The sequence below is a fragment of the Pan paniscus genome, chromosome 10 (genome assembly GCF_029289425.2).
Source record: "Pan paniscus chromosome 10, NHGRI_mPanPan1-v2.0_pri, whole genome shotgun sequence".
Lineage (NCBI taxonomy): Eukaryota > Metazoa > Chordata > Mammalia > Primates > Hominidae > Pan > Pan paniscus.
The window spans coordinates 127,157,966-127,184,481 of NC_073259.2; the positions used below are offsets into that span (position 1 = coordinate 127,157,966).

The window sequence follows — 26,516 nt, forward strand, 5'->3', positions numbered from 1 at the left end:
CCAGGCTGGGGCACTTCTATTGAGCCATCTTTTTATTTAAAACCCCACTGGTAGAATGCCACTGGAGCTTACCTCCCTCCTCAACTTTCACCCTTAATCTAGTTAGTTACTAGCCTGGTGTTTGTTCCATCTTACTCCCAGAAGATCCAGTCTCCTGGCTTTAAACACTATCCAAATGCTATCATCTCTCAAACGCATTTCCCTAGCTCTGATCTCTTCTCTGAACTCCAGGCTCATGTACCCACTTGCCCACTTGCCATCTCAACATAGATGTCTAATTGACATCTCAAAATCTAACTGGCATCTCAAAAACTGAGCTTTAGAAGACTCTTCCAAAACATGCTTCCCCATCTGCAGTTGTTCCAGCTCAGTGATTGGCAGCAAGAGCCTCCCAGTTGCTCAGACCTAAAACCTTGGAGTCATCCTTGGCCCCTCTCTTTCACACTCCATAGCCAATCCATGCAAAAACTCTGTTGATTCTACCTTCAATAAAAGTCCATAATCTGGCCGCCTCTCACCACTACTGCAGAAAAAACACTGACCCCAGCCACCGTCTTCTTCATATGGATTATTGTAGTCATTTCTTCACTGGTCTTCCGTATCTATTCCAGATCCCTGGCCATATAGGCTCAGCAAGATGCCAGAGGGATCCTTTAAAACCTAAGTCAGAACATATCTATCCAATGAAGCCTCCAATGGCATCTCATCTCACCAAGAGGAAAGAGCCAAGTCCCTGTGAAAGCCCACCAGATTCTTATACCTGATCCCTCATTACCTCTCTGACTTTACCTCCTACTAATCTCCGCCTTGCTCCCTCAGCTCCAGCCACACTGCTAATTCTTCACTGCATTCCATATGTTCCTGCCTCAGGGCCTTTGCACTGGCTCCACTCTGCCTGTTATGTTCTCCTGGGCATGCTCAAGGCTCACTCCCTCATCACTTTCAAGTCTTTGCTCAAATCTCACCTTCTCAATGAGGGCTTCTCTGATTACCCAGTTTAAAATTGCAAGCCCCTCGCAGTAGTATTCCATCTCCCCCCTAGCACTTATTACCTTCTAATATTTACCACTTAATTATGTTTATTTTCTGCTCTCTTCCTACCTCCACCCATTGCAGTACAATGCGAGCTCCACCAAGCAAGGTTTTTTTTCTCTATCTTGTTCCCAGTGCCTGCATATAATAGATGCTCAATAAATATTTGTTGAATGAAGAATAAGTGAACGGTCCTTGGAAGCACCTCTTGGGAGCAGTTTACACTCTCCTAGATCTTGTACCAAGGATCCTCCTTTCCTGGGTTGGGGGTTTCCTCTTAAGCTTAGGGCTTCTTTCCACTTCCCAGTTCCCTCTTGTTTGCTTAGTCTTTCTTCTAATAGTGGCTGTGATGATCCCCAAAAGGGACTCACTTGTCCTGTCCCTCCCATGGCAAGAAAACATAATTAGCAACTCGCCCTCCCCGGAGAAATCCTAACTGTGTCTGCAATTCCAGCTGATCCCCAGGGGACCCTGGGCTGGAAGAAGAGATGATATTCTTGCCCATGGTGACACAACTTAGCAGAATCAGGACTTGAACCCAGGTCAGCAGGACTCCAGGTCCCATGCATTTTCCCAGCATCACCTAATTACCTTTTGAACACCCTGCTCAAGTGGAAAACTATGACATTTTGGAATTCAGTCCCTTCCCTAGTTGGAGGCAGCCTGCATTTTAGGCAGTCTCAACAATCGAATCCAATCCACTTCTCAGCAGTTTTATCTCTCATGAAGCAAATAGGCAATCGATAGGCCAGCCTGTGGAGGGAGAAATGACTGGGTGGATGTGGGGTTGATTAGAGGGCAGTGGATGGATGTGTTCTGTGATGAGTTCAAAACCCGGTCAGGTTGGGTGCCTGACCTGCTTGGCTGAGTTGGGCAAGAAATGCTGAGCTGAGTTTTCTCCACATGATTCTTTTGTCCTTTGACCTGAACTTGAGAACCAAGCAATTATTGATATATAAGAGTGTTTACCACACACTCATAAGCACACACACTCACACACGTCCACACTCTTACACACTTGCTCTCAGCCCTGACAACTGGACTAAGCCATTCTCATCCATCGCCTGTGGAGAGGGAGTGGTGGGGAGCTGTGCTTGTCTATGTTGCTCATCCCTCAGGATCAAGGTCAAACTCCTTGTAGAATCTACAACATGGCTACTCAGAGTGTAGTTCCTGGAGCAACAGCCTCACCTGGGAATTGGTTAGAAATGCAGAAACTCAGGCCCTCCCCCAGACCTACTGAAGAATCAGCATCTGCGGTCTGACAAGATCCCCAGGTGACCCATGCACATGAAGGCTTGAAAAGCACCTGTCTACATGGCCCTGAAGAATCCAGCCCCTTTCTTCCTTCCTAGACTCAAGTCTTGCCTGCCACCCTCCACCTTCACTGTCTGTTCTAACTTACTGCATCCCCTGCAGTCACACGAAGGTCCACTGCTTTGTCTTGGTGCTGGACCTTTGCACTTGCTCTTCCTCCTTTTTGCTCCACTTTCCTGACCAATTTCTATTCATCTGCTAGAAACACATTCCGTGACCACCTGCCCACATTCCCCAGGAGGGGTTAGGTGCCCTCTCTGTGGGTCCACTGCCCCCGTAAGCCTCTCTCTATCAGAGAACTTCTTATATACCATATTGCAATTCCCGGTTTAGGGATCTGTCTCCCCTTCCAGGGTGAGAAGTCCTGCAGGGCAGAAACAATGTCTTGGTTACTTTTGGGTCCTTGAAATCTGATACTAAGTAGGTGTTCAGTAAACAACTGTTGAGTAATGAATGAAATAATGAGAGAAATGACAGCCTCATAAAACTTCCTTTCATTTTTTATTCAATTTCTACTAAAATGAACATTACTGCCCCTATATCCAAATGATGTCTCCCACAGCAGTGCTGTGCAATCCCCAGTTTTCCTCTAAGCTCTATTGCTTTTTCCAGCCACAATGGCAAAGCTCAAAGGGTCACAGCTCCTGAAGATTACCCCCATCCAGGCTTAATGAACTGGATTCACCTTGAAAATGACTCGGAATGCCAAGACCTCAGGCCAGGACATTATTAACACAGCCCAGACTGAGGCCCCGGGAGCCAAGGCACAAATTGGCCAACTTCATCTTGTCTCGGGGCTAGGTCAGCCCCATGATAACTCTTGGGCTTTCTGAAGAGCATTTAAGCATGAGAGTCTAGGCCTACATTCTCTATCAAAACAGGCAGAGTGTGGGTGTCTGGCAAGTGTGGGAAAAAGGATTGACCTTTCACAGCCCTGGATGCACGGGTAGAACAAGTACCTGGGCCATGATCTCTGGAAGGAAGCAAGTACTTTTGCCTCTCCAGGTTTCAGTGCCTTCAGCTATGCAAGGGAAGGAGATTCACCATGCTGCTGCTGCACACCCCACAGAGGGTTATAGGAATCAATTGAGACACTGGATTAGTAAGTCCTCTATACACAGAAGGAGCTATTTGTGGAATGGAGGCAATAAATGTCAGCGATGTCTCCAATCTCCTGGCCAACTGCCATTTCTGTTTGTGGAATATAAGATTCAGGTGAAACCTTGAGATACAGAGCCTCTCCAAACACATAAGACCAGTCCTATCTTACAACGTAATTACCAAGATTCCCCCTGTACCTCCACTTATCCTTTCCTATATTTTCAAAATGTTTTCTACTAAAAATACAGAAATTAGCCAAGCGTGGTGGCAGGTGCCTGTAATCCCAGCTACTCAGGAAGCTGAAGCAGGAGAATCACTTGAACCCGGGAGGCGGATGTTGCAGTGAGCCGAGATCATGCCACTGCACTCCAGCCTGGGCGATAGATTGAGCCTCGGTCTCAAAAAAAAAAAAAAAAAGAAAATGTTTTCCAGAGTCTTCTCCCTTTTGTTCTCAGTTGATTTTTTTTTTTTTTTTTTTTTTTTATGGAGTCTTGCTCTGTGGCCCAGGCTGGGGGGCAGTGGCGCGATCTCAGCTCACTGCAAGCTCTGCCTTCCAGGTTCATGCCATTCTCCTGCCTCAGCCTCCTGAGTAGCTGGGAGTACAGGTGCCCGCCACCACGCCCAGCTAATTTTTTTTTTTTTTGTATTTTTAGTAGTGACGGGGTTTCACTGTGTTAGCCAGGATGGTCTCAATCTTCCTGACCTCGTAATCCGCCCACCTCAGCCTCCCAAAATGCTGGGATTACAGGCGTGAGCCACCATGCCCGGCCTCTCAGTTGATTCTTATAAACAGGCAGGACAGCTGCTGATGTTCTTGCCAGTTAATATCTCAGGGTCTCAGTTTGTTCTTCACAGTAGGGATGGTAATGCTGGCTCATGGGTTTCTTTGAAAACTTCAATGAGAAGATGAGTGAGAAGTGCTTAGTTAGCTCAGTGTCTGGTGTGCAGGAGGTGCTTGATAAATACTAGCTGCTGTGATGATCAAGTGATGCGGAGAGAACGCTGGACTGGGAGTCAAAAGGTGGCAACTCTACTAGCCAGAGCTATGATATGAGTCACTATTTGCCTTGGGCAAGTCCCCTTGCCTCTTGGGCCTCCGTTTCTCCACTCTGTACAGGGCTGAGCTGGATCTGGGGTTCTTCCCACTCCACCATTGTTGGTCTCTGATTCCCCAAACAGTGTTTAACTCAATCTAGTGCTTGGGGCATGAGGATCTGCACCCAATGCTGGGCCAAATGAGCACTTTGTTGGGAGCAGCTGGCTGATTGGCTCAGTGAGCAAGAGCTTTGATGGGAAGCAGGGAAGCAGCTAGGGAGCCAGGCCTCTTGAGGAGTTTTGCAGAAAAGTTCAGCCCTGACTCTTATCGGAGCCTTGGAATCTGCCGGTTGCCATGACTACAGAGACAGCATCTAAGCTCCAGGTCTCTGATTAGCAGGAACAGAGCCGCTGGGAGGCCTTGAGGAATTGGGGACTCGTGGCTCCCTCCCTCCATCTGTGAAGTGGAGTGTGCCGGCCCTTGACTCCACTGTTTTAGCTGTCCCCAAAGATTTCAGCTTCTTTTAAGTATTTTTTAAATGCGATATAGAAGGAAAATGAGGCAACTGCCAGTACTTCTCAGGAAATATGGAACACAGAATTTTTCATAAGGACCTGCAAAGATGCAAGGCTGGAGGTAGGGAAGGGAGATAGGTGGGGCTGTGGAGGGCTGAGGGCTGTGGCTGAAGCCTGATTCCACTGCAGCGTTGAGTGACCTCAGACTCTTTATTTGTACCTCTGCTTCTTTATTTGTAAGGAGAGTTAGGATCCGATCTGTGGTTCCCACATGAGATCGGTAATCACAAATCATTTGTTCACCCATCCATTTATTCATTTGTTCATTCAATGAATGTTCATTCAATGAATGTTCATTGAGCAGGAAGCTACACGACGGTTTCCTTCTTCCACCCCTCAGCATTTCCTCTCTGCCTGGCAGAATTCATTTTATTTCTGTTGGTTTTATTCCAAAATTCCAGGTGGGATACCCAACACCAGGAAGGTGAAATAAGTGCTATTGGAGAAAAAGAAAAATCTACCACATCAGAGGGTATAAAGTTACATAAATTCCTGCAACTCCATTGTGTCTTTCCTCACCAAATCATCTTCAAGATTTCCCCATATCTGATTCCTGACCCCTGTTGCTGACAATGATGGATGAGGCACTGTCCTCACCCTAAGCCTTACACCCCAGGGCTCTGGCAGTAGCATCCACCAGCTTCCCCTGTACTTCAGATAACTCACGCCTCTACTCTCTCCATTAGACAAGTCACTGAGACTTCCCACCCAATGCCAGCACACTCACCATGTGTTTATTCAATGCCAAATTCCTCACAGCTCTCAGCTTTTGCCTATCATGGGATTGCTTGTGGTATCGATTTATTTTCTACAATGTCCCAAAGAGTTCAGAATTATATTCTTATGTGTCTCCACCTTGACATAGTAATAATGTGTGACTTGCAAGAATTGGTTACAAAGGGCAGCTTCTGCCTTGCTCTCTTGGATTGATCATTGTCGGGGAAGCCAGCCGCCATGTTGTGAGGATACTCAAGCAGCCATATGGAGAGGCCCATGTGAAGAGGCCCATGTGAAGAACTAAGGCCTTCTGCCAACAGCCAGCACCAGCTTGCCAGCCATATGAGTGAGCCACCTTGGAAGTGAACTATCTTATGTGTCAAGGCTTTGCTGGACAATACACACAAATCAATAAGCTCACTGATCTTTTCTAAAAGAAATATGAGGTTGAACAGAGAAGACATGGATTGAGCAGTCTGAGTAGACTGAGGCATTGGCTGAGTTACTGACCCTTTATAAGATTCCATTCCCACCAACTATAACATCAGGAAATTAGTCCAAAGCATCTCAAAAGCACTTTCTAACTTTTTGAAACAATGTTCTCTTTGGCCAATTTTTTACCGCTTTTATTGATTCATTGAAAAAATATTGCCTGATGTTCACTAAGCAGCAGGCTCTGAGGCAGAAAGACGCAGTCTTGCTCACAGGGAGCTCATAGTCCAATTTGATAGAAGACAATTAAATGACAACATATTATTAAGAGTTGCTGGCAAGGGAGCAAAGGCATACCACATCCTAGAAAAGGGGATAGATCTTCCCAAAAGCTTGCTCCCTACTCTACCTTCTCCATCTCCTCAATGTTGACGCCATCCTTCCAGTTGCTCAGGCTCAAAACCTTGGAGTCATCCTTGACTCCTTCTCCTGTCTTACTCTCTTACTTCTCACATTTAGCCAGCAGTAAATCATGTCAGTACTACTTTCAAAATTTCTTAGAATCAGACCACATCTTATCCCCCACTCCATTGCTACTACACTGATCGGAGCTTGGACTATTGCAACCATTTCCCCATCTCTGCCCTTTTCTCCCTTCAGCCTTGTGTCCCTCAATCACTAGAGTGATTGTTCTCAAAGGTAATCCAGTCCCTATCACTCCTGTTCCAAAGACTCTTCTCCCATCTCAGCTACAGAGAGCCCCAAAGGTCTTCCCATGACCTGATCTCTGATCTCACCTCTTGCCACTCTAGCCCTTGCTTGCTGTTCCTTATTATTATTATTATTACTATTGTTATAGGCAGAGGCTCATTCTGTCACACAGGCTGGAGTGCAGTGGCATGATCTCAGCTCACTGCAACCTCTGCTTCCTGGGTTCAAGCAATTCTCCTGCCTCAGCCTCCTGAGTAGCTGGGATTACAGACGTGCAGCACCACACCAGCTAATTCTTTTATTTTTAGTAGAGAAAGGGTTCTGCCATATTGGCCAGGCTGGTCTCAAACTCCTGACCTCAAGTTATCCACTTGCCTCGGCCTCCCGAAGTGCTGGGATTACAGGCATGAGTGACTGTGCCCAGCCGCTCTTCCTTATAATATGTTAACAATTTTTGAACTTGCTATTCCTTCTGCCTAGGGCACACTTCTCACTTCGAGCAGATACCTGTGTAGAAGCTATATATAACTGTGTAACAAATTATTCCAAATCTTTTGGCTGAAAACAACAACAAACAGTTATTATGGTTCATAGTTTCTGTGACTCAGGAATTTGGCTGAGTGGTTCTAACTCATCATCTCTCATGAAGCTGTGGTCAGATGTCAACCAGGTTTGCAGTCTCATCATAAGGCTTGATGGGAGCTGAAGAATCCTCTTCCAAGGTGGCTCACTCACAGCGCTAACAAGTTGGTGCTGACTGTTGGCAGGAAGCCTCAGTTCTTCTTCACATAGGCCTCTCCATATGGCTGCTTGAGTGTCCTCACAACATGGCTTCCACCAGAATCATCAACCCAAGAGAGGAAGGCAGAAGCTACCTTTTGTGACCAAGTCTTGAAGGTCATACATTATTACTTCTACTACATTCTTTTCATTGAATGTGAGTCACTAAGCCCATCCGATATTCAAAGGGAGATAAATTAAGTTCCATCTTTTGATCTTTTGATGACAAGAGTGTCAAAGAATCTAAGAACACATTCTAAACCACCCAAATTTTAAGATTAGTCCTGAATCCTTCAAGTCTCCGCTCCCTTGTTACTTCTCAGGAAGGACTTCTCTGATTATTATATACAAAGTAGCAGCCACTCCTCCCATTTCTTAGCTCTGTATGCTGCTTTAGTCACACCAAAATTTATTACCATTCAGCTGAAAATGGTGGCTCATACCTGTAATCCCAGCACTTTGGGAGGCCAAGTCAGGAGGATTGCTTGAGCCCAGGAGTTGAAGACCGGTTTGAACAATACAGTGGGACCCTGTCTCTACAAAAAAAAAAAAAAAAAAAAAAAAAATCTGGGTGTGGTGGTGTGTACCTGTGGTCCCAGCTACTTGGGAGGTTGAGGTCAGAGGATCACTTGAGCCAGGGAGTTCAAGGCTGCAGTGAGCTGTGATTGTGTCACTGCACTCCATCCTGGACAACACAGTGAGACTCTGTCTCAAAAAAAAAAAGTGTTACCATTCAACAAGCCCTATTTTTACTTGCTTATGTATCTATTCCTCCATCTAGAATGTAAACATTCCGTAATCACAGGAGACATCTCCGTCTTGTTCACTGTGTCTCCACACCTGAAACTGACCTGGATACAATTTAGGCACTCAGGAAATTGAAGTTAACGAATGCAGGTTACCCTAGGCCAGGACAAGTATGGGAAGAGGCAAGCCTTGCTGGGTGTTAGGCAGAAAATAGAAGCTTTGTTGTCAGACAGCAGACAGGGCAGCATTCCTCAGAGATAAATGGGCAGAAGTAAAGACATGGAAAGGTAACCCCCATAGGAGGGAGGTTTAGGGAAAACTGAGGCTGAGCAGGATGGAAGGGAGTTCTGGAAGCATAGAGTTGGCAGTGAGAAGGGCTGAGAAGCCCTAATTAGAATCTCCAGCCCTCCAGGGCTTGCAGTATCTACCAGCTCGGCTTCTAAAGATGCACTCATAAGTGACTGACAGAGATGGATGTGTTTTGCTGCCCTTCCTTCAATATTGACTGGGCTTGACTTGCTCTCTTAGAAGCCCTAAGGAGCAGGGGGCTTATCAGATGCATTCATCCTGAGTCATAAAACCAATCTGGATGCACTGATGCAGAAGCCTGGTGCATGAGACATGCTAATGCCTTTGATCAATGCTTGACATGGGGTCTGAAGGCAGGGTGAGCAGGGAGGGATGCCCTCTGCGTGTCACCAAATACGCCTGTGACTCTCAAACTCCTGACTCTTCCTAGTTAAGAGCCAGGAACTTGGGTGACAGTCTCTTCAAAAGCTGAGTAACCAGGCAACTTCTTTGCGCTCTCAGGAACTCCCATAAAGACGTGGGACTCATAGACGACGCCTCAGTATTCTCTGCAGCCTGTGTCATTGGCAGAGGTGGGGGCTGCAGGACTGCAGGCCTTCATGGGAACTGCTGTCCCAAGTGGGTGGCTCATACCAATTAAGGACATCAGATTGGAGATTTGGTTTACAAGGAAGTAAAACCAAAGAAAACTGACTTTTGAGGCCTTTCTGCTTGTATATTTTATCTCATTTTATCTTCACAATAGCTCAGAAATACATGAATTGATACTATTCACTATTTTATAACTGAAGAAACTGCAACTCAGAGATGCTGTGACTGGACCCAGATACTATAGCTACTAAATAGTTAAGACCATTTGAATCTACATATATGTAGTCCATACAGAAATAAGGCAGAGAAGTTGAATAGAAATGGCAAAGGGGGATTTACACTAATCCTATCATGCTTTGGCCTCCCATTAAGTCTTGAGAAAAGAAATGAAATGCTGGTTTCCAGCATCTCTCTGTGATCTAGTCCAAATAGAATAAGCTATGCTGCTGTGACAAATAAACCTACATCAAAGTGGTTTAACCTAATTTCAGTTATTTCTCTCTTGCAAAGTCTGATGTGGTGAAGGCATCTTTCCTTCATCAAATAGTTTCACCTTTCAGAATGTGTGGACTCTAAAGTCGCTATGACAGAGGAAGGGGGAGCTGGAGAAGGTACACAGATCTTGATTGCCTTGAACTGGAAATTACATGTGTTCCCTCCTGCTTAGAGACCATTGGCCAAAGATAATCTCATGGGCTCAACCTAACTGTAAGGGAAGCTGGGAAATACTAGTAATTCTATGAATATTTAATGAACATTAAGTGTCTCTGTATATTCTAACACTTTTGTGTCCTTATTTCTTCCTCTGTAGGACAGAGCCCCAGAATAGCCCCGTTGTCCCAGCTCAGGATGGACCCTCAGAAAAGCTGGGTCAGCATCTGGCCACCGAGCCCTTGGGCACCAACAGCTGGGAGAGAGACAAGACCTGTCGGGAACTGGGTGCCACCAGAGGACACAGGTGAGATCCAATGAGGACATTCAAGTTGAAGATACAGAAATAAAGTCTGCCTCTCTGGCCATGGCTCACCCCTCTCTTATGCAAGTTCCTCTTTCAAACCCTTAAATCAAGGGTTAGTAAATATTTACCGTAGAGGAACAAACCATAAATATTTTAAGTTTGTAGACCCAGTGGTTTCTGTCACAACTACTCAACTCAGCCATTGCAGTGCAAAAAACAGCCATAGGCATTATGCAAACAAAAAGCATATCTGTGTTCCAATAAAATTGTATTTATAAAAGCAGGAGGCAGGCTAAATTGGCCCACTGGCTGTAGTTCAGCAAGCCCTACCTTAAATGATAGCGTTCCTTTGCATTTTAATGGCTCTATGAGCCACTGACTCCCAAATCACAGTTTCAGCCCAGACCTGTCTCAGGAGTTTCAGGTCTCTGCATGTTTTCTTTTACTCAGTTGTTTAACCAGTACTTTTTGAGCACCCACTGTGTGATGGCACTGTACTAGCACACATATACAGAGAGCACTGCATACACATACTCCATAAAAATACTGTATACTCAGCATCTTACTGAGGCTGGGAGAAGTAAAGTGAGTTCCCCAGAATATGACAGCCACTAAGTGGCAGAGTGAAGTTTTGAACTCCAGTCTCTCTGATCTTAAATCCTTGACTAAAACCCACTCCATTATCCTATGGATGCTACTGAAAAACAAAAAAAAATTATCCCCTGCCTCCTGTTTTCAGCATATGCTTATAAAGTCTGGCCCATCTTTGGCCTCTGGGAAATCTATTTCTAGAAGATGTGATCACTGAATTTTGGAGAAGTGGCTTGGGAAACTGGAGTCATTTTTTTTCTTTTTAATTTTTATTTCATTATTATTTTTTAACTTTCATTTTAGGTTTGGGGCTACATGTGAATGTTTGTTGCGTAGGTAAACATGTGTCATAGGGATTTGTTGTATATATTATTTTATTACCCAAGTATCAAACCCATTACCCAATAGTTATCTTTTCTGCTCCTCTCCCTCCATCCACCCTCTCTCGTCAAGTTGTTTCCTTCTTTGTGTTCATAAATTCTTATAAGTGGGAGTTAAGTGGAGTAATTTTCAAAAATGAAGTCTACCCCACCACCTAGGCTGCCCTCTCAGCTACAGGCTTTAGTTACGCTGCAATTTCAAAGAGAGAGAAACAGTTAAGCCCTATCAACTTGGAGAATTGAAGTTCAACCTCATGTCTGGAGAGTTCTCCCAAGGAAACAGGAAGAAAGTTGTTTCCATGATAGGCAGAGGGAGATAAAGAGAGAAGTGAGAAGGAAGGGAATTTCCCTACTTTTAAAACATTGGGCCAGGCATGCTGGCTCACGCCTGTAATCCCAACACTTTGGAAGGCCGAGGTGGGAGGATCACTTGAGGTCAGGAGTTGGAGACCAGCCTGGCCAACATGGTGAAACCCTTGTCTCTGCTAAAAATACAAAAATTAGCCAGGTGTGATGGTACACACCTGTAATCCCAGCACTCTGGAGGCTGAGGTAGAAGAATTGCTTGTACCCAGGAGGAGGAGGTTGCAGTGAGCCGAGATCGCACCACAGCGCTTCAGCCTGGGCGACAGAGTGAGACTCCGTCTCAAAATAAAAAATAAAAAATATTGTGTCCTAGATGGAATCTGAGTGTACAAATCTTGACCCTGTCACTTACGAACTGAGCAACCTTGGGCAAGTTTCTTTTCCTCCATGGGCCTCAGTGTTCACAGCTATAAAATGGGAATGTTGAGATGTAATTCTCAAGGTCAGGATGAGGATTAAGTTAGACTAGGCATGTACAGATTGTGGCAGTGAGACTAGAGCAGAGGAAATCCTAAGATATGTTAGTGAGAGTTTCATGAAGCCAGAAGAGAAGATTCTGGTTATGAAAATCTGAAAAAATGATGCCATGTCATACAGCATCTCTATTGTAGAGCTGTTGTACTCTAGTGTACAGCATCTGGGCCTCTCACTCCCTTCTATCTGTGACTGACCCTCTGATGTGACAAAACCACAATAATGATGATAATAATAATAACAGTGATAATAAAAGTAATCATAATTATATTATATAATAAATTTATTATTTAATAATTAATTATAATTATAATAACAGAAACCCCTTATACTGTCCTCTTACTCTATGCCAGACCAGGGCACATTACCTAAGTCAGCTCCTTTATTCCTGGAAGCAAACTTAGGACACAGTTACCATGTTTCTTCCCATCTTGTTGATGATGATCAAGATGAGACTCAGAGAGGTCTCTGAGCCCTGTTGGAAGTAAGAGAGTTAGACTTTACATCTAGGTTTGTCAGCTTCTGGACCAGCATTCCTTACTGCTGCATACTTTACTGCATATGTAACTTCTGCATATGTAACCACTGTGTTGGAACCACTGCATACTTAACCACTGCTTTTTTTTAAATTTTTTTTGTTATACTTTAAGTTCTAGGGTACATGTGCACAACATGCAGGTTTGTTACATATGTATACATGTGCCATGTTGGTGTGCTGCACCCATTAACTCGTCATTTACATTAGGCATATCTCCTAATGCAATCCCTCCCCCCTCCCCCCACCCCACAACAGGCCCCACTGTGTGATGTTCCCCATCCTGTGTCCAAGTGTTCTCATTGTTCAATTCCCACCTATGAGTGAGAACATGCGGTGTTTGGTTTTCTGTCCTTGCGATAGTTTGTTCAGAATGATGGTTTCCAGCTTCATCCATGTCCTTACAAAGGACATGAACTCATCCTTTTTCATGGCTGCATAGTATTCCATGGTGTATATGTGCCACACTTTCCTAATCCAGTCTATCATTGATGGACATTTGGGTTGGCTCCAAGTCTTTGCTATTGTGAATAGTGCCGCAATAAACATACACGTGCATGTGTCTTTATAGCAGCATGATTTATAATCCTTTGGTTATATACCCAGTAATTGGATGGCTGCGTCAAATGATATTTCTAGTTTTAGATCCTTGAGGAATCACCACACTGTCTTCCACAATGGATGAACTAGTTTACACTCCCACCAACAGTGTAAAAGTGTTCCTATTTCTCCATATCCTCTCCAGCATCTGTTGTTTCCTGACTTCTTAATGATCACCATTCTAACTGGTGTGAGATGGTATCTCATTGTAGTTTTGATTTGCATTTCTCTGATGGCCCGTGATGATGAGCATTTTTTCATGTGTCTGTTGGCTGCATAAATGTCTTCTTTTCAGAAGTGTCTGTTCATATCCTTTGCCCGCTTTTTGATGGGGTTGATTTTTTTCTTGTAAATTTGTTTAAGTTCTTTGTAGATTCTGGATATTAGCCCTTTGTCAGATAGGTAGATTGTAAAAATTTTCTCCCATTCTGCAGGTTGCCTGTTCACTCTGATGGTAGTTTCTTTTGCTGTGCAGAAGCTCTTTAGTTTAATTAGATCCCATTTGTCAATTTTGGCTTTTGTTGCCATTGCTTTTGGTGTTTTAGTCATGAAGTCCTTGCCCATGCCTATGTCCTGAATGGTATTGCCTAGGTTTTTTATGGTTTTAAGTCTAACATTTAAGTCTTTAATCCATCTTGAATTAATTTTTGTATAAGGTGTAAGGAAGGGATCCAGTTTCAGCTTTCTACATATGGCTAGCCAGTTTTCCCAGCACCACTTATTAAATAGGGAATCCATTTCCCATGTCTTGTTTTTGTCAGGTTTGTCAAAGATCAAATGGTTGTACACGTGTGGTGTTATTTCTGAGGGCTCTGTTCTATTCCATTGGTCTATATCTCTGTTTTGGTACCAGTACCATGCTGTTTTGGTTACTGTAGCCTTGTAGTATAGTTTGAAGTCAGGTAGCGTGATGCCTCCAGCTTTGTTCTTTTGGCTTAGGATTGTCTTGGCAATGCGGGCTCTTTTTTGGTTCCATATGAACTTTAAAGTAGTTTTTTCCAGTTCTGTGGAGAAAGTCATTGGTAGCTTGATGGGGATGGCATTGAATCTATAAATTACCTTGGGCAGTATGGCCATTTTCATGATATTGATTCTTCCTATCCATGAGCATGGAATGTTCTTCCATTTGTTTGTGTCCTCTTTTATTTTGTTGAGCAGTGGTTTGTAGTTCTCCTTGAAGAGGTCCTTCACATCCCTTGTAAGTTGGATTCCTAGATATTTTATTCTCTTTGAAGCAATTGTGAATGGGAGTTCACTCATGATTTGGCTCTCTGTTTGTCTGTTATTGGTGTATAGGAATGCTTGTGATTTTTGCACATTGATTTTGTATCCCGAGACTTTGCTAAAGTTGCTTATCAGCTTAAGGAGATTTTGAGCTGAGACAATGGGGTTTTATAAATAGACAATCATGTCATCTGCAAACAGGGACATTTTGACTTCCTCTTTTCCTAATTGAATACCCTTTATTTCTTTCTCCTGCCTGATTGCCCTGGCCGGAACTTGCAACAGTATGTTGAACAGGAGTGGTGAGAGAGGGCATCCCTGTCTTGTGCCAGTTTTCAAAGGGAATGCTTCCAGTTTTTGCCCATTCAGTATGATATTGGCTGTGGGTTTGTCATAAATAGCTCTCATTATTTTGAGATATGTCCCATCCATACCTAGTTTATTGAGAGTTTTTAGCATGAAGGGTGGTTGAATTTTGTCAAAGGCCTTTTCTGCATCTATTGAGATAATCCTGTGGTTTTTGTCTTTGGTTCTGTTTATATGATGGATTACATTTATTGATTTGCATATGTTGAACCAGCCTTGCATCCCAGGGATGAAGCCAACTTGATCATGGTGGATAAGCTTTATGATGTGCTGCTGGATTTAAAATAATGGTTTGCCAGAATTTTATTGAGGATTTTCGCATCAATGTTCATCAGGGATATTGGGTCTAAAATTCTCTTTTTTTGTTGTGTCTCTGCCAGGCTTTGGTATCAGGATGATGCTGGCTTCATAAAATGAGTTAGGGAGGATTCCCTCTTTTTCTATTGATTGGAATAGTTACAGAAGAAATGGTACCAACTCCTCTTTGTACCTCTAGTAGAATTCAGCTGTGAATCCATCTGGTCCTGGACTTTTTTTGGTTGCTAGGTTATTAATTATTGCCTCAATTTCAGAGCCTGTTATTGGTCTATTTAGGGATTCAACTTCTTCCTGGTTTAGTCTTGGGAGGGTCTATGTGTCCAGGAATTTATCCATTTCTTCTAGATTTTCTAGTTTATTTGTGTGGAGTGTTTATAGTATTCTCTGATGGTAGTTTGTATTTCTGTGGGATCGGTGGTGATATCCCCTTTATCATTTTTTATTGTGTGTATTTGATTCTTCTCTCTTTTCTTCTATATTAGTCTTGCTAGTGATCTATCAATTTTGTTGATCTTTTCAAAAAACCAGCTCCTGGATTCATTGATTTTTTGAAGGGTTTTTTGTGTATCTCCTTCAGTTCTGCTCTGATCTTAGTTATTTCTTGCCTTCTGGTAGCTTTTGAATGTGTTTGCTCTTGCTTCTCTAGTTCTTTTAATTGTGATGTTAGGGTGTCAATTTTAGATCTTTCCTGCTTTCTATTGTGGGCATTTAGTGCTATAAATTTCCCTCTACACACTGCTTTAAATGTGTCCCAGAGATTCCAGTATGTTGTGTCTTTGTTCTCATTGGTTTCAAAGAACATCTTTATTTCTGCCTTCATTTCGTTATGTACCCAGTAGTCATTCAGGAGCAGGTTGTTCAGTTTCCATGTAGTTGTGCAGTTTTGAGTGTGTCTCTTAATCCTGAGTTCTAATTTGATTGCACTGTGGTCTAAGAGACAGTTTGTTGTGATTTCTGTTCTTTTACATTTTCTGAGGAGTGCTTTACTTCCAACTATGTGGTCAATTTTGGAATAAGTGTGATGTGGTGCTGAGAAGAATGTATATTCTCCTGATTTGGGGTGGAGAGTTCTGTAGATGTCTATTAGGTCTGCTTGGTGCAGAGCTGAGTTCAATTCCTGGATATCCTTGTTAACTTTCTGTCTCATTGATCTGTCTAATTTTGACAGTGGGGTGTTAAAGTCTCCCATTATTATTGTGTGGGAGTCTAAGTCTCATTGTATGTCTCTAAGGACTTGCTTTTTGAATCTGGGTGCTCCTGTATTGGGTGCATACATACTTAGGATAGTTAGCTCTTCTTCTTAAATTGATCCCTTTACCATAATGTAATGGCCTTCTTTGTCTCTTTTGATCTTTGTTGGTTTAGAGTCTGTTTTATCAGAGACTAGGATTGCAACCCCTGTTTTTGTTTTGTTTTGTTTTCCATTTGCTTGGTAGATCTTCCTCCATCCCTTTATTTTGAGCCTATGTGTGTCTCTGCAGGTGAGATGGGTCTCTTGAATACAGCACATTGATGGGTCTTGACTCTTTATCCAATTTGCCAGTCTGTGTCTTTTAATTGGAGCATTTAGCCCATTTACATTTTAAGGTTAATATTGTTATGTGTGAATTTGATCCTGTCATTATGATGTTAGCTGGTTATTTTGCTCTTTAGTTGATGCAATTTCTTCCTAGCATTGACAGTCTTTACAATTTGGCATGTTTTTGCAGTGGCTAGTATCAGTTGTTCCTTTCCATGTTTAGTGCTTCCTTCAGGAGCTCTTGTAAGGCAGGCCTGGTGGTGACAAAATCTCTCAGCATTTGCTTGTCTGTAAAGGATTTTATTTCTCCTTCACTTATGAAGCCTAGTTTGGCTGGATATGAAATTCTGGGTTGAAAATTATTCTCTTTAAGAATGTTGAATATTGGCCCCCACTCTCTTCTGGCTTGTAGAGTTTCTGCTGAGAGATCAGCTGTTAGTCTGATGGGCTTCCCTTTGTGGGTAACCCGACCTTTCTCTCTGGCTGCCCTTAACATTTTTTCCTTCATTTCAACTTTGGTGAATCTGACAGTTATGTGTCTTGGAGTTGCTCTTCTTGAGGAGTATCTTGTGGCGTTCTCTGTATTTCCTGAATTTGAATGTTGGCCTGCCCCGCTAGGTTGGGGAAGTTCTGGATAATATCCTGAAGAGTGTTTTCCAACTTGGTTCCATTCTCCCCGTCACTTTCAGGTACACCAATCAGACATAGATTTGGTCTTTTCACATAGTCCCATATTTCTTGGAGGCTTTGTTCATTTCTTTTTACTCTTTTTTCTCTAAACTTCTCTTCTCACTTCATTTCATTCATTTGATCTTCAATCACTGATACCCTTTCTTCCACTTGATTGAATTGGCTACTGAAGCTTGTGCATGCGTCATGTAGTTCTCGTGCCATGATTTTCAGCTCCATCAGGTCATTTAAGGTCTTCTCTACACTGTTTATTCTAGTTAGCCATTCGTCTAATCTTTTTTCAAGGTTTTTAGCTTCTTTGCGATGGGTTCAAACATCCTCCTTTAGCGCAGAGAAGTTTGTAATCACTGATCATCTGAAGGCTTCTTCCCTCAACTTGTCAAAGTCATTCTCCGTCCAGCTTTGTTCCATTGTTGGCAAGGAGCTGCATTCCTTTGGAGGAGAAGAGGCACTCTGATTTTTAGAATTTTAGCTTTTCTGCTCTGGTTTCTCCCCATCTTTGTGGTTTTATCAGCCTGTGGTCTTTGATGATGGTGATGTACAGATGGGGTTTTGGTGTGGATGTCCTTTCTGTTTGTTAGTTTTCCTTCTAACAGTCAGGACCCTCAGCTGCAGGTCTGTTGGAGTTTGCTGGAGGTCCACTCCAGACACTGTTTGCCTGGGTATCACCAGCGGAGGCTGCAGAACAGCAAATATTGCAGAATGGCAAATGTTGCTGCCTGATCCTTCCTCTGGAATCTTCGTCTCAGAGGGGCACCTGGCCATATGAGGTGTCAGTCAGCCCCTACTGGGAGGTGCCTCCCAGTTAGGCTAGTTGGGGGTCAGGGACGCACTTGAGGAGGCAGTCTTTCCGTTTGCAGATCTCAAACTCTGTGCTGGTAGAACCACTACTGTCTTCAAAACTGTCAGACAGGGACATTTAAGTCTGCAGAAGTTTCTGCTGCCTTTTGTTCAGCTATGCCCTGCCCCCAGAGGTGGAGTCTACAGAGGCAGGCAGGCCTCCTTGAGCTGCAGTAGGCTCCACCTAGTTTGAGCTTCCTGACCACTTTGTTTACCTACTCAAGCCTCAGCAATGGCGGACGCCCCTGCCCCAGCCTCGCTGCCGCCTTGCAGTTTGATCTCAGACTGCTGTGCTTGCAGTGAGTGAGGCTCCGTGGGCATGGGACCATCCAAGCCACATGTGGGATATAATCTCCTGGTGTGCCATTTGCTAAGACCATTGGAGAGGTGCAATATTAGGGTGGGAGTGTCCCGATTTTCCAGGTATCCTCTGTCATGGCTTCCCTTGGCTAGGAAAGGGAATTCCCTGACCCCTTGCACTTCCCAGGTGAGGCGATGCCCCGCCCTGCTTCGGCTCATGCTCCTTGGGCTGCACCCACTGTCCGACAAGCCCCCATGAGATGAACCCGGTACCTTAGTTGGAAATGCAGAAATCACCCGTCTTCTGCATCACTCACGCTGGGAGCTGTAGACTGGAGCTCTTCCTATTCAGCCACCTTGGAACCTCCTCACCACTGCATATTTAATTGATGCATGTTTAACTACTGTGTACATAACTGCTGAGCACTTAACCACTGAATAGTTAACCTCTGCTACTTCCCCAAGGTGTGCTTAACTACCATTTGTTTAACCACTACAGACTTAACTGCTGCACATGTAACCACTGCATACTCAACTGATACTTATTGAACTGTCATATATTTCATCACTGTATTTAGCCATGCATATGTAACCACAGCATACACAAGCATTATGTACTTAACCCCTGCACCTGTAACCAGGGTATACTTAACAACTATTCTGTCCTTTCCTGACCCTCTATGATGGTACAAGTAGAACTAGTGTAGGGAAAAATAGGGGGTAGAAGAAATGTAGACCTACCAGGGTAAAGGCGTTTGGGATTTATTGAGGGAGTTGATGATCCCCATCTCACACACCTCAAATGTCTCCAAATTCAAGGGCTTTCTGAGTTTTACTCCATTACTTAAATGCAAATCAAGGACGAAGTTCTCAAATCATGCTCTCCTGGGACCCTGGGATTCCAGAAGTTATAGCTGACTGAAACAATAGGCTCTTTCCTCATTTTGTAAGACACACTCTAAAAGATTTTTTTTTTCTCTCAAGTTTTTCTCCTTTCATTTTTTCCCCACTCAAATTCCCAGTAGCTGTTGCACTGGGAAGTGTTTCTACGAAACAAGATGATTTAACAAGAAGCTCAATTATTTCATTCATTTATTCTCTCTTTTGGTCACTCAGCAAATATTGATTAGGCTTTTGCCCTATGACAAGCACTCTTTAAGGAAATAATTTGGTGGCTGGGCACCATGGCTCATGCCTGTAATCCCAGCACTATGGGAGGCCAAAGCAGGTGGATCACCTGGGGTCAGGAGTTCGAGACCAGCCTGGCCAACATGGTGAAACCCTGCCTCTACTTTAAAAATACAAATATTAGCCTGGCTTGGTGGCGGGGGCCTGTAGTCCCAGCTACTAGGAAGGCTGAGGCAGGAGAATCGCTTGAACCCAGGAGATGGAGGTTGCAGTGAGCTGAGATCATGCCACTGCACTCCAGCCTAGGCAAGAGAGTGAAACTGTGTCTCAAAAAAAAAAAAAAAAAAGAATTTGGAAGTAGCCCATCCTGTTTACACAAGCATCCTGTTTGCTTCCTGGACATGCATACTGTGCCTTGTGCTTTATAACATATAAGTGTAGTTAAGTAGTTAGGTACTTAATCCCTGTGATACTTATTTTTAACCTACTAAAAGGGACCCTCTTAGAAATGCAAATCAAAACCACAATGAGATGCCATCTCACGCCAGTCAGAATGGCAATTATTAAAAAGTCAAGAAACAACAGATGCTGGCGAGGTTGTACAGAAATAGGAATGCTTTTACACTATTAGTGGGAATGTAAATTAGTTCAACCATTGTGGAAGATGGTGGTTCCTCAAAGACCTAGAACCAGAAATACCATTTGACCCAGCAATCCCATTACTGGGTATATACCCAAAGGAATGAATATATGTCATTCTATTATAAAGATACATGCACGCATATGTTCATTGCAGCACTATTCACAATAGCAAAGACATGAAATGAACCCAAATGCCCATCAATGATAGGCTGGATAAAGAAAATGTGGTATACATATACCAGGGAATACTATGCAGTATTCCATACTATGAACAAGATCATGTCCTTTGCAGGCACAAGGATGAAGCTGGAAGCTATTATTCTCTGCAAACCAATGCAAGAACAGAAAACCAAACACTGCATGATCTCACTTATAAGTGGGAGCTGAACATTGAGAACACATGGACACAGGAAGGGGAATATCACACACTGGGGCCTGTTGGGGGAGAGTGGTGGCTGAGGAAGAGCATTAGGGAAAAGAGCAAATGCATGCTGGGCTTAATACCTAGGTGACGGGTTGATAGGTGCAGCAAACCACCATGGCACACATTTATCTATGTAACAAACCTGCACATCCTGCAAATGTAGCCCGGAATGTACAAATTTTAAATTAAAATTAAAAAAAAAACATAGCACATCAAAAGTTCCACATTCAGGAAAGCAAATTAGTAGAAAAGCTCAATAATATAAATAGTCTCTCCTCCAGCTGTTTAAATAAAATGACATCTGATAATTTTTAAAAAGTGGCTCTCTTGAAAATATTATAAATATAGCTATATGATTCTTATTTGCTGGAGATAGAGACCCTGGCATATATTCTAACCATTTTATCATTCTTTCTACTAACCACAATGATCCAGATTCTTAAAATGGAATTAAATACAGCAGTACTTTATGATATTCTATAAAAAGTTGGGTAATTTCCAGATGATTGGCCACACAAACAAGTTTGAGAAGGCAGCTGGTTTTGTGGAGAAAATCTCAGGGTAGGTATCACACAGGCCTTGATTCAAATCCTAGCCTGGACACATTCTAATTGTCTAGCCATCAGCAAGTTAATTAACCTTTCTGAGGCTCAAGACAGTAAAAGTCATACCATTCTCAAAGTGTTTGTATCCTAATATATAAAAAAACTTGGCACATAACAAGCGCATAAATGCTAGTTGTGTCACTGCTGAAATAATGACAATATTAGTAGTAAGATTATGTTTTCCCCTTGAGGTTCCACTAGGTTGGCATGTTCCAATTCCCAAGCAGTTTTTCATCTAAAACCATCTTCCTTTGCCATGGGATAGTGTTTTTAAAAAAATCCCTGGAGCCTGCCCCAATTATAAAAGAAGATAACTTGACTTCATTTAACTGCAGCCTCAGCATTTGAATTTAATTGAACAGGAAATAATTATTCTTGAAGAGCGGAGGTTTTTGAGGTTCTGCGAGGCAATATAAGATACGTATCTCGTTACATTAGACCTTGGCAAATATACTTTTAATAATCAGCTGCTACTTAACATACCTTCCGCCTCCTATTAAATTTCCAGCAGGAACTACAGACACGATATATTGGGGAGGGAGGGGGCTAAACGGCTGATGAGTTATTTAAAAAGTGATTTATTTACCAAGGCAAGCCATTTGCAAATTCAATAATAAATCTATTTAGGAGTAGTTAACCTCTATAACTCTGTTTTTAATAATCAGTTGGTGTTTGGGTAACGTACAACGTCTGTCTCATTAACTCGGCATTAAGTCCTTATTTAGGTACTTAGTCTGAAGTGTGACCCAATCAGCCATGAGGTGGTAATGAGGCACTGGCTATGGGTCCTTGATCATCCAAGGACCTGGGTCCTTCCCTGGCTGCACCAGCTCTGGTTGGGGAGTTGGGGAACCATGAGTTATCTAATGCTCCTCTCTTTGCTCCTCACAGTGCCTCTCATGACAAAGACTTGACACCACCACCTTCCTCCAGGGGAAAGAAGAAAAAGAAGAAATCCACTCGGAAGAAGAGAAGGAGGTAAGAGCACCAAGAGAGAGATAAAACCTGTAAGATGCAGGCAGGGACAAAATATGGGTTTCAAAGTCAGACACTGGCTCCCTCTTGGGTTCAAATCCCCTCTCTGATGCTTAACTAGCTGTGTGACCTTGGGCAAGTCACTTTACATCTCTGTTCCTGTTTTTATTATACTTCTCCAAAATGGTGATAATATCTACCTTTTGAGATTTCATGAAAATTACATGAAAAATTAATGTGGAAGCGGCTGTCACAGTACCTGGCACATGGTAAATGACTAATTAATAGGAAGCATAGTCTTCTTTTTTTTTTGGGGGGGGACGGAGTCTCGCTCTGTCACCCAGGCTGGAGTGCACTGGCATGATCTCGGCTCCCTGCAATCTCCGCCTCCCAGGTTCACTCCATTCTCCTGCCTCAGCCTCCCAAGTAGCTGTGACTACAGGCGCCCACCACCATGCCCGGCTAATTTTTTGTATTTTTAGTAGAGACAGGATTTCACTGTGTTAGCCAGGATGGTCTCGATCTCCTGACCTTGTGACCCGCCTGCCTCGGCCTTCCACAGTGCTGGGATTACAAGCGTGAACCACCGCGCCTGGCCGGAAGCATAGTCTTTAGCATGAATATTGAATTATTTTTTGAGAGCTTACTAGATGCAGAGGACTACACTAGGCACCGTGGTCTTCATTATCTCTTTTATCCCTGACCATTGTCTACCAGGAAAGCCTTATTATTCCCATTTTAGAGATGAGAAAATAAAGGCTCACAGAGGTGGTGACAGGATCTACAGGGGCTTGATGCCAGGTCCTCAGCTGGTTCTACTACACCCACCTAGCTAGTTAAATGTCTAGGAAAATAGGTGGGTTTTGGAGGGGAGGGGTGCTGTTTGTTTGTTTGCCAGCTATTGACTCTTTGGCATCCTATGCATTTTTTCTATGCCCAATTCCTTTAAAATTTTTTTATATTTAAAATGATTTCCAGATTTGCTTGTAGGCTGCCACTAACTAGACTGAAAGCATCTCTAGTGTGTCAACTCCAGAGGGGCAGGCTTAAATTAACCCTTAAGGCTGCCAACTGAGAATCACAGCAAACTTCTGAGACAGTATTTATAGAAACCTGTAGGGGGCAGCAGAGAGCAGCATCTGATGACTTGGGCTTCAACTCCAGGTTTTCTAGAACCTTGTTTCACAGACACCCCTTAGCCTCATTCTAAAAGGACAGGCTCAAAGAGGAGCCAGGGGGAAATATGGATGAAGACTCTGAGTCCTAGCCATTGTAGGGTAGGAGATGAAATTGGGGCAAGTGCTTTGGATTTTCTAATTTGAGGGGTGGGCCAGAGAATACTCTAAAAAAGGAAACCTCAGATATTAAGATTCACTAATTGACTCGTTCATCCAATGAATATTCACTGAGCATGTGTCTGGGGATAAATGTTATGATTCCTTGAAGGCTGAATTGTTTCTCAGCCATTCCCTTCTGCAGACATGTTTTGTTTGACCTGCAAAGTGATTTGATTTTTTTTTAAATTGGTGGTCAACATTTCCAAATCGGGAGATTTCATATGAAAATGTGGAGTTTTGGAGGCTCCTTTAGAAAAGGCAGGTGCTGTAGAAGCCCAGACCTGCATTCCTACACAGGATCTTCGGCTAATCTGAGAAGCAGACCCCCCTCCAGCCAGAACCTCTCTGGTTCCCCACAGTCCCCACTACTCCCTACTGTCTTCCACCCAGCCTGCTTCATCCATTCATGTTACCTGAGAAGGCCCTGATAGCATTGAATTTGTAACCTCTCATCTGTTTCAACCCTGGTCTTTTGTCAGCGGGGAAATAAGAGACTTAGAGATGAGCCTTGACATGCCCAAGGTGGCTCTGTTAGTTGGTAGTAGAGTCAAGATTGGAACTTAGGTCACCTGAGCCTCAGTCTTGAGTCATCACCATGGACTCAGAGTAGCTCTGTTGCTCAGGTAACACTTTGATGGCACTATCTATGCAGCCGCAGCCTGGCAAGATATCCTTCAGGGGCTCAGTCTTACCAGGGAGACAAAGGATGGGGCAAAGGAGAAACCCTGAGACTTTGAGAGGAGGGTTGCAGCTTGAAGGGAGAACAGCAGACAGAAGGAAGCCTTTCCAGCTTGACCAGGCAGGCAGCTGTGAGGTGCTATGGTGACTGAGACCAAAACCAATGGGATCTCAGCTCATCTACTTCCTAGCTGTGTGTCTTTGGGCCGGTCACTTCACCTCTCTGAACTTCATTTTCTTTGTCTGAAACGGGAGGGTAGCAATTGTACCTACCTAAGAAGTGTGTGGAAGGATTGAATGAGATAATGCTAACAAAACACAAGGTAATGGTTTACATTAACTTGTTAAAAATTAAAATCAAATGAAAAGTAAAATTAAATTTGTGAGCAATTAAAAATTGCTTACAAATGCAAGCTAGTATCAGCATGGATATTATCCTTGATGTGTGTTCCTGCAAGAGCTAAAACCCTGTATAAGGACTGGGGAAGGTTCTTTTTGAAACCAGCCTTGGCCTTTAAGAGCCTCCTTCTGAAGTGTGTCTTCTTGGCCCTGGCAGGTCCTCATCCTATAGCCCATCGCCTGTCAAGAAAAAGAAGAAGAAAAGTTCCAAGAAACACAAGCGACGCAGGTATTGTCCTTTTTCTCTGCAAACAAGACCTCCCCAGGTGGGGTGGGGAGGACAGTTGATGGCACCAAAAGGTCATCTGGAAGCATATCATGTCATTTACGTAAAATAATTATCTATGTCTTTTTACGTATTTGTGTCTTGTGTAAGCTGGCACTGTGGCTGCGAAGACTAGAGGTCCACACATGCTAACTGAGGCCAGAGGAGGACTTGATTATAAAGAAGCAGGAGTGACTCAGGGATCAGCCAGGCCTGAGCAAGGGGCTAGAACAAGGAGTGGAAAGCTGATAGGACCCACTTGGGACCTGAAGTGCCCGCTGTCTCCTGGTCCCCATGAGGGACATGGCTGCACCCTGCCCCATCTCTCCATGTTGCAGGCCAAGTTGCAAGGAGACACTGAATCTCTCTGTCTTGTTCCTTATTCCAAATTCCCAAGGAAAGGCCCCTCTTGTCAGTCCATTGCATGCTAGAGAATGAGATCATGTTGAAAAACATGGCTGTGCTGAGATTTCCCATGCTGGTGCATGGGGATGCAGTGACGGTGGTTACAGCGCATTATGAACTGGGCCCATGTTCCTGGTGTTCACTGTGCACACACACACACACGTGTATGTTTACAGGGGAAGGAAAAGACTAAAAGGATACTGTAGTCCCGACACTTTGGGAGACCAAGGCAGGCAGATCACGAGGTCAGGAGGTCGAGACCATCCTGGCCAACATGGTGAAACCCAGTCTCTACTAAAAATACAAAAATTAGCCGGGTGTGGTGGCACGTGCCTGTAATCCCAGCTATTTGGGAGGCTGAGGCAGGAGAATCACTTGAACCGGGGAGTCAGAGGTTGCAGTGAGCCGAGATCGCTCCACTGCACTCCAGCCTGGCAGCAGAGTGAGACTCTGTCTAAAAAACAAACAAACAAACAAACAAAGGATATACAACAGAGGGCTCAGGTTTGTGGTTTATGGCCCAAACCAACATTTTATAATTGGAAGATTCTGCAATACAGAAATACAGTTTTCTAGTTCCTCTGTAGAGTCAGAAGGTCTGTCTTCTCTGGGCCTATTTTCCCACGAGCAACCATCCCCTGGAGCTGAGGAGTTGCCATGCATTTAGACAGAGTGGGTACCTGTGCTCCAGTTGGCCTTAGGACCTGTCCAGCCTGCTCTACCCACTTACAAAGCCTGCTTGGCCCCTGGAGGCAGGAAGTTTGAAGCTCCCTATACAAGTTATTTGCTGTAGTGAGCTGCGGATAATGGGAAAAGAGTGATTTATATATTACTTTTGCTTATCCGTATCATCCAATTTTCCTACATCAATTGTAGATTACTTGTGCAATTAACAACAGAATGAACGAGAGGTAAGAGGTTGTTTGGGGGCTTCCCCCTGCATCTCAAGTCCAGTTCAAAGTTGCACCAGTGTGGCTTTTCCCAATCCAGGGATATGACCACATCTCAGTGCTGGTTGCTAGAGTGGCCTCAAACTCAGTTTGCTCTCACTGGTTATGTCAACCACCTGCCCAGACTTCCTGACTGATGTTATCTGAGTTTGTGTTTACTACAAGGCGTGGGCAAACTAATTAGTGAAATGTTGTTAAT

At 43.6% G+C, this 26,516-nt stretch overlaps 1 protein-coding gene across 1 annotated transcript in view; it reads left to right on the forward strand.

The window, feature by feature from the left end:
• Nucleotides 1–26,516, forward strand: part of SRRM4 (serine/arginine repetitive matrix 4) — a 181,730-nt gene that overhangs the window by 110,833 nt on the left and 44,381 nt on the right. The window contains exons 2-4 of the mRNA XM_014347332.4: nucleotides 10,160–10,306; nucleotides 22,200–22,286; nucleotides 24,855–24,926. Coding sequence (XP_014202818.1) covers nucleotides 10,160–10,306; nucleotides 22,200–22,286; nucleotides 24,855–24,926 — 306 coding nt within the window. The remainder of the gene's footprint in view (nucleotides 1–10,159; nucleotides 10,307–22,199; nucleotides 22,287–24,854; nucleotides 24,927–26,516) is intronic.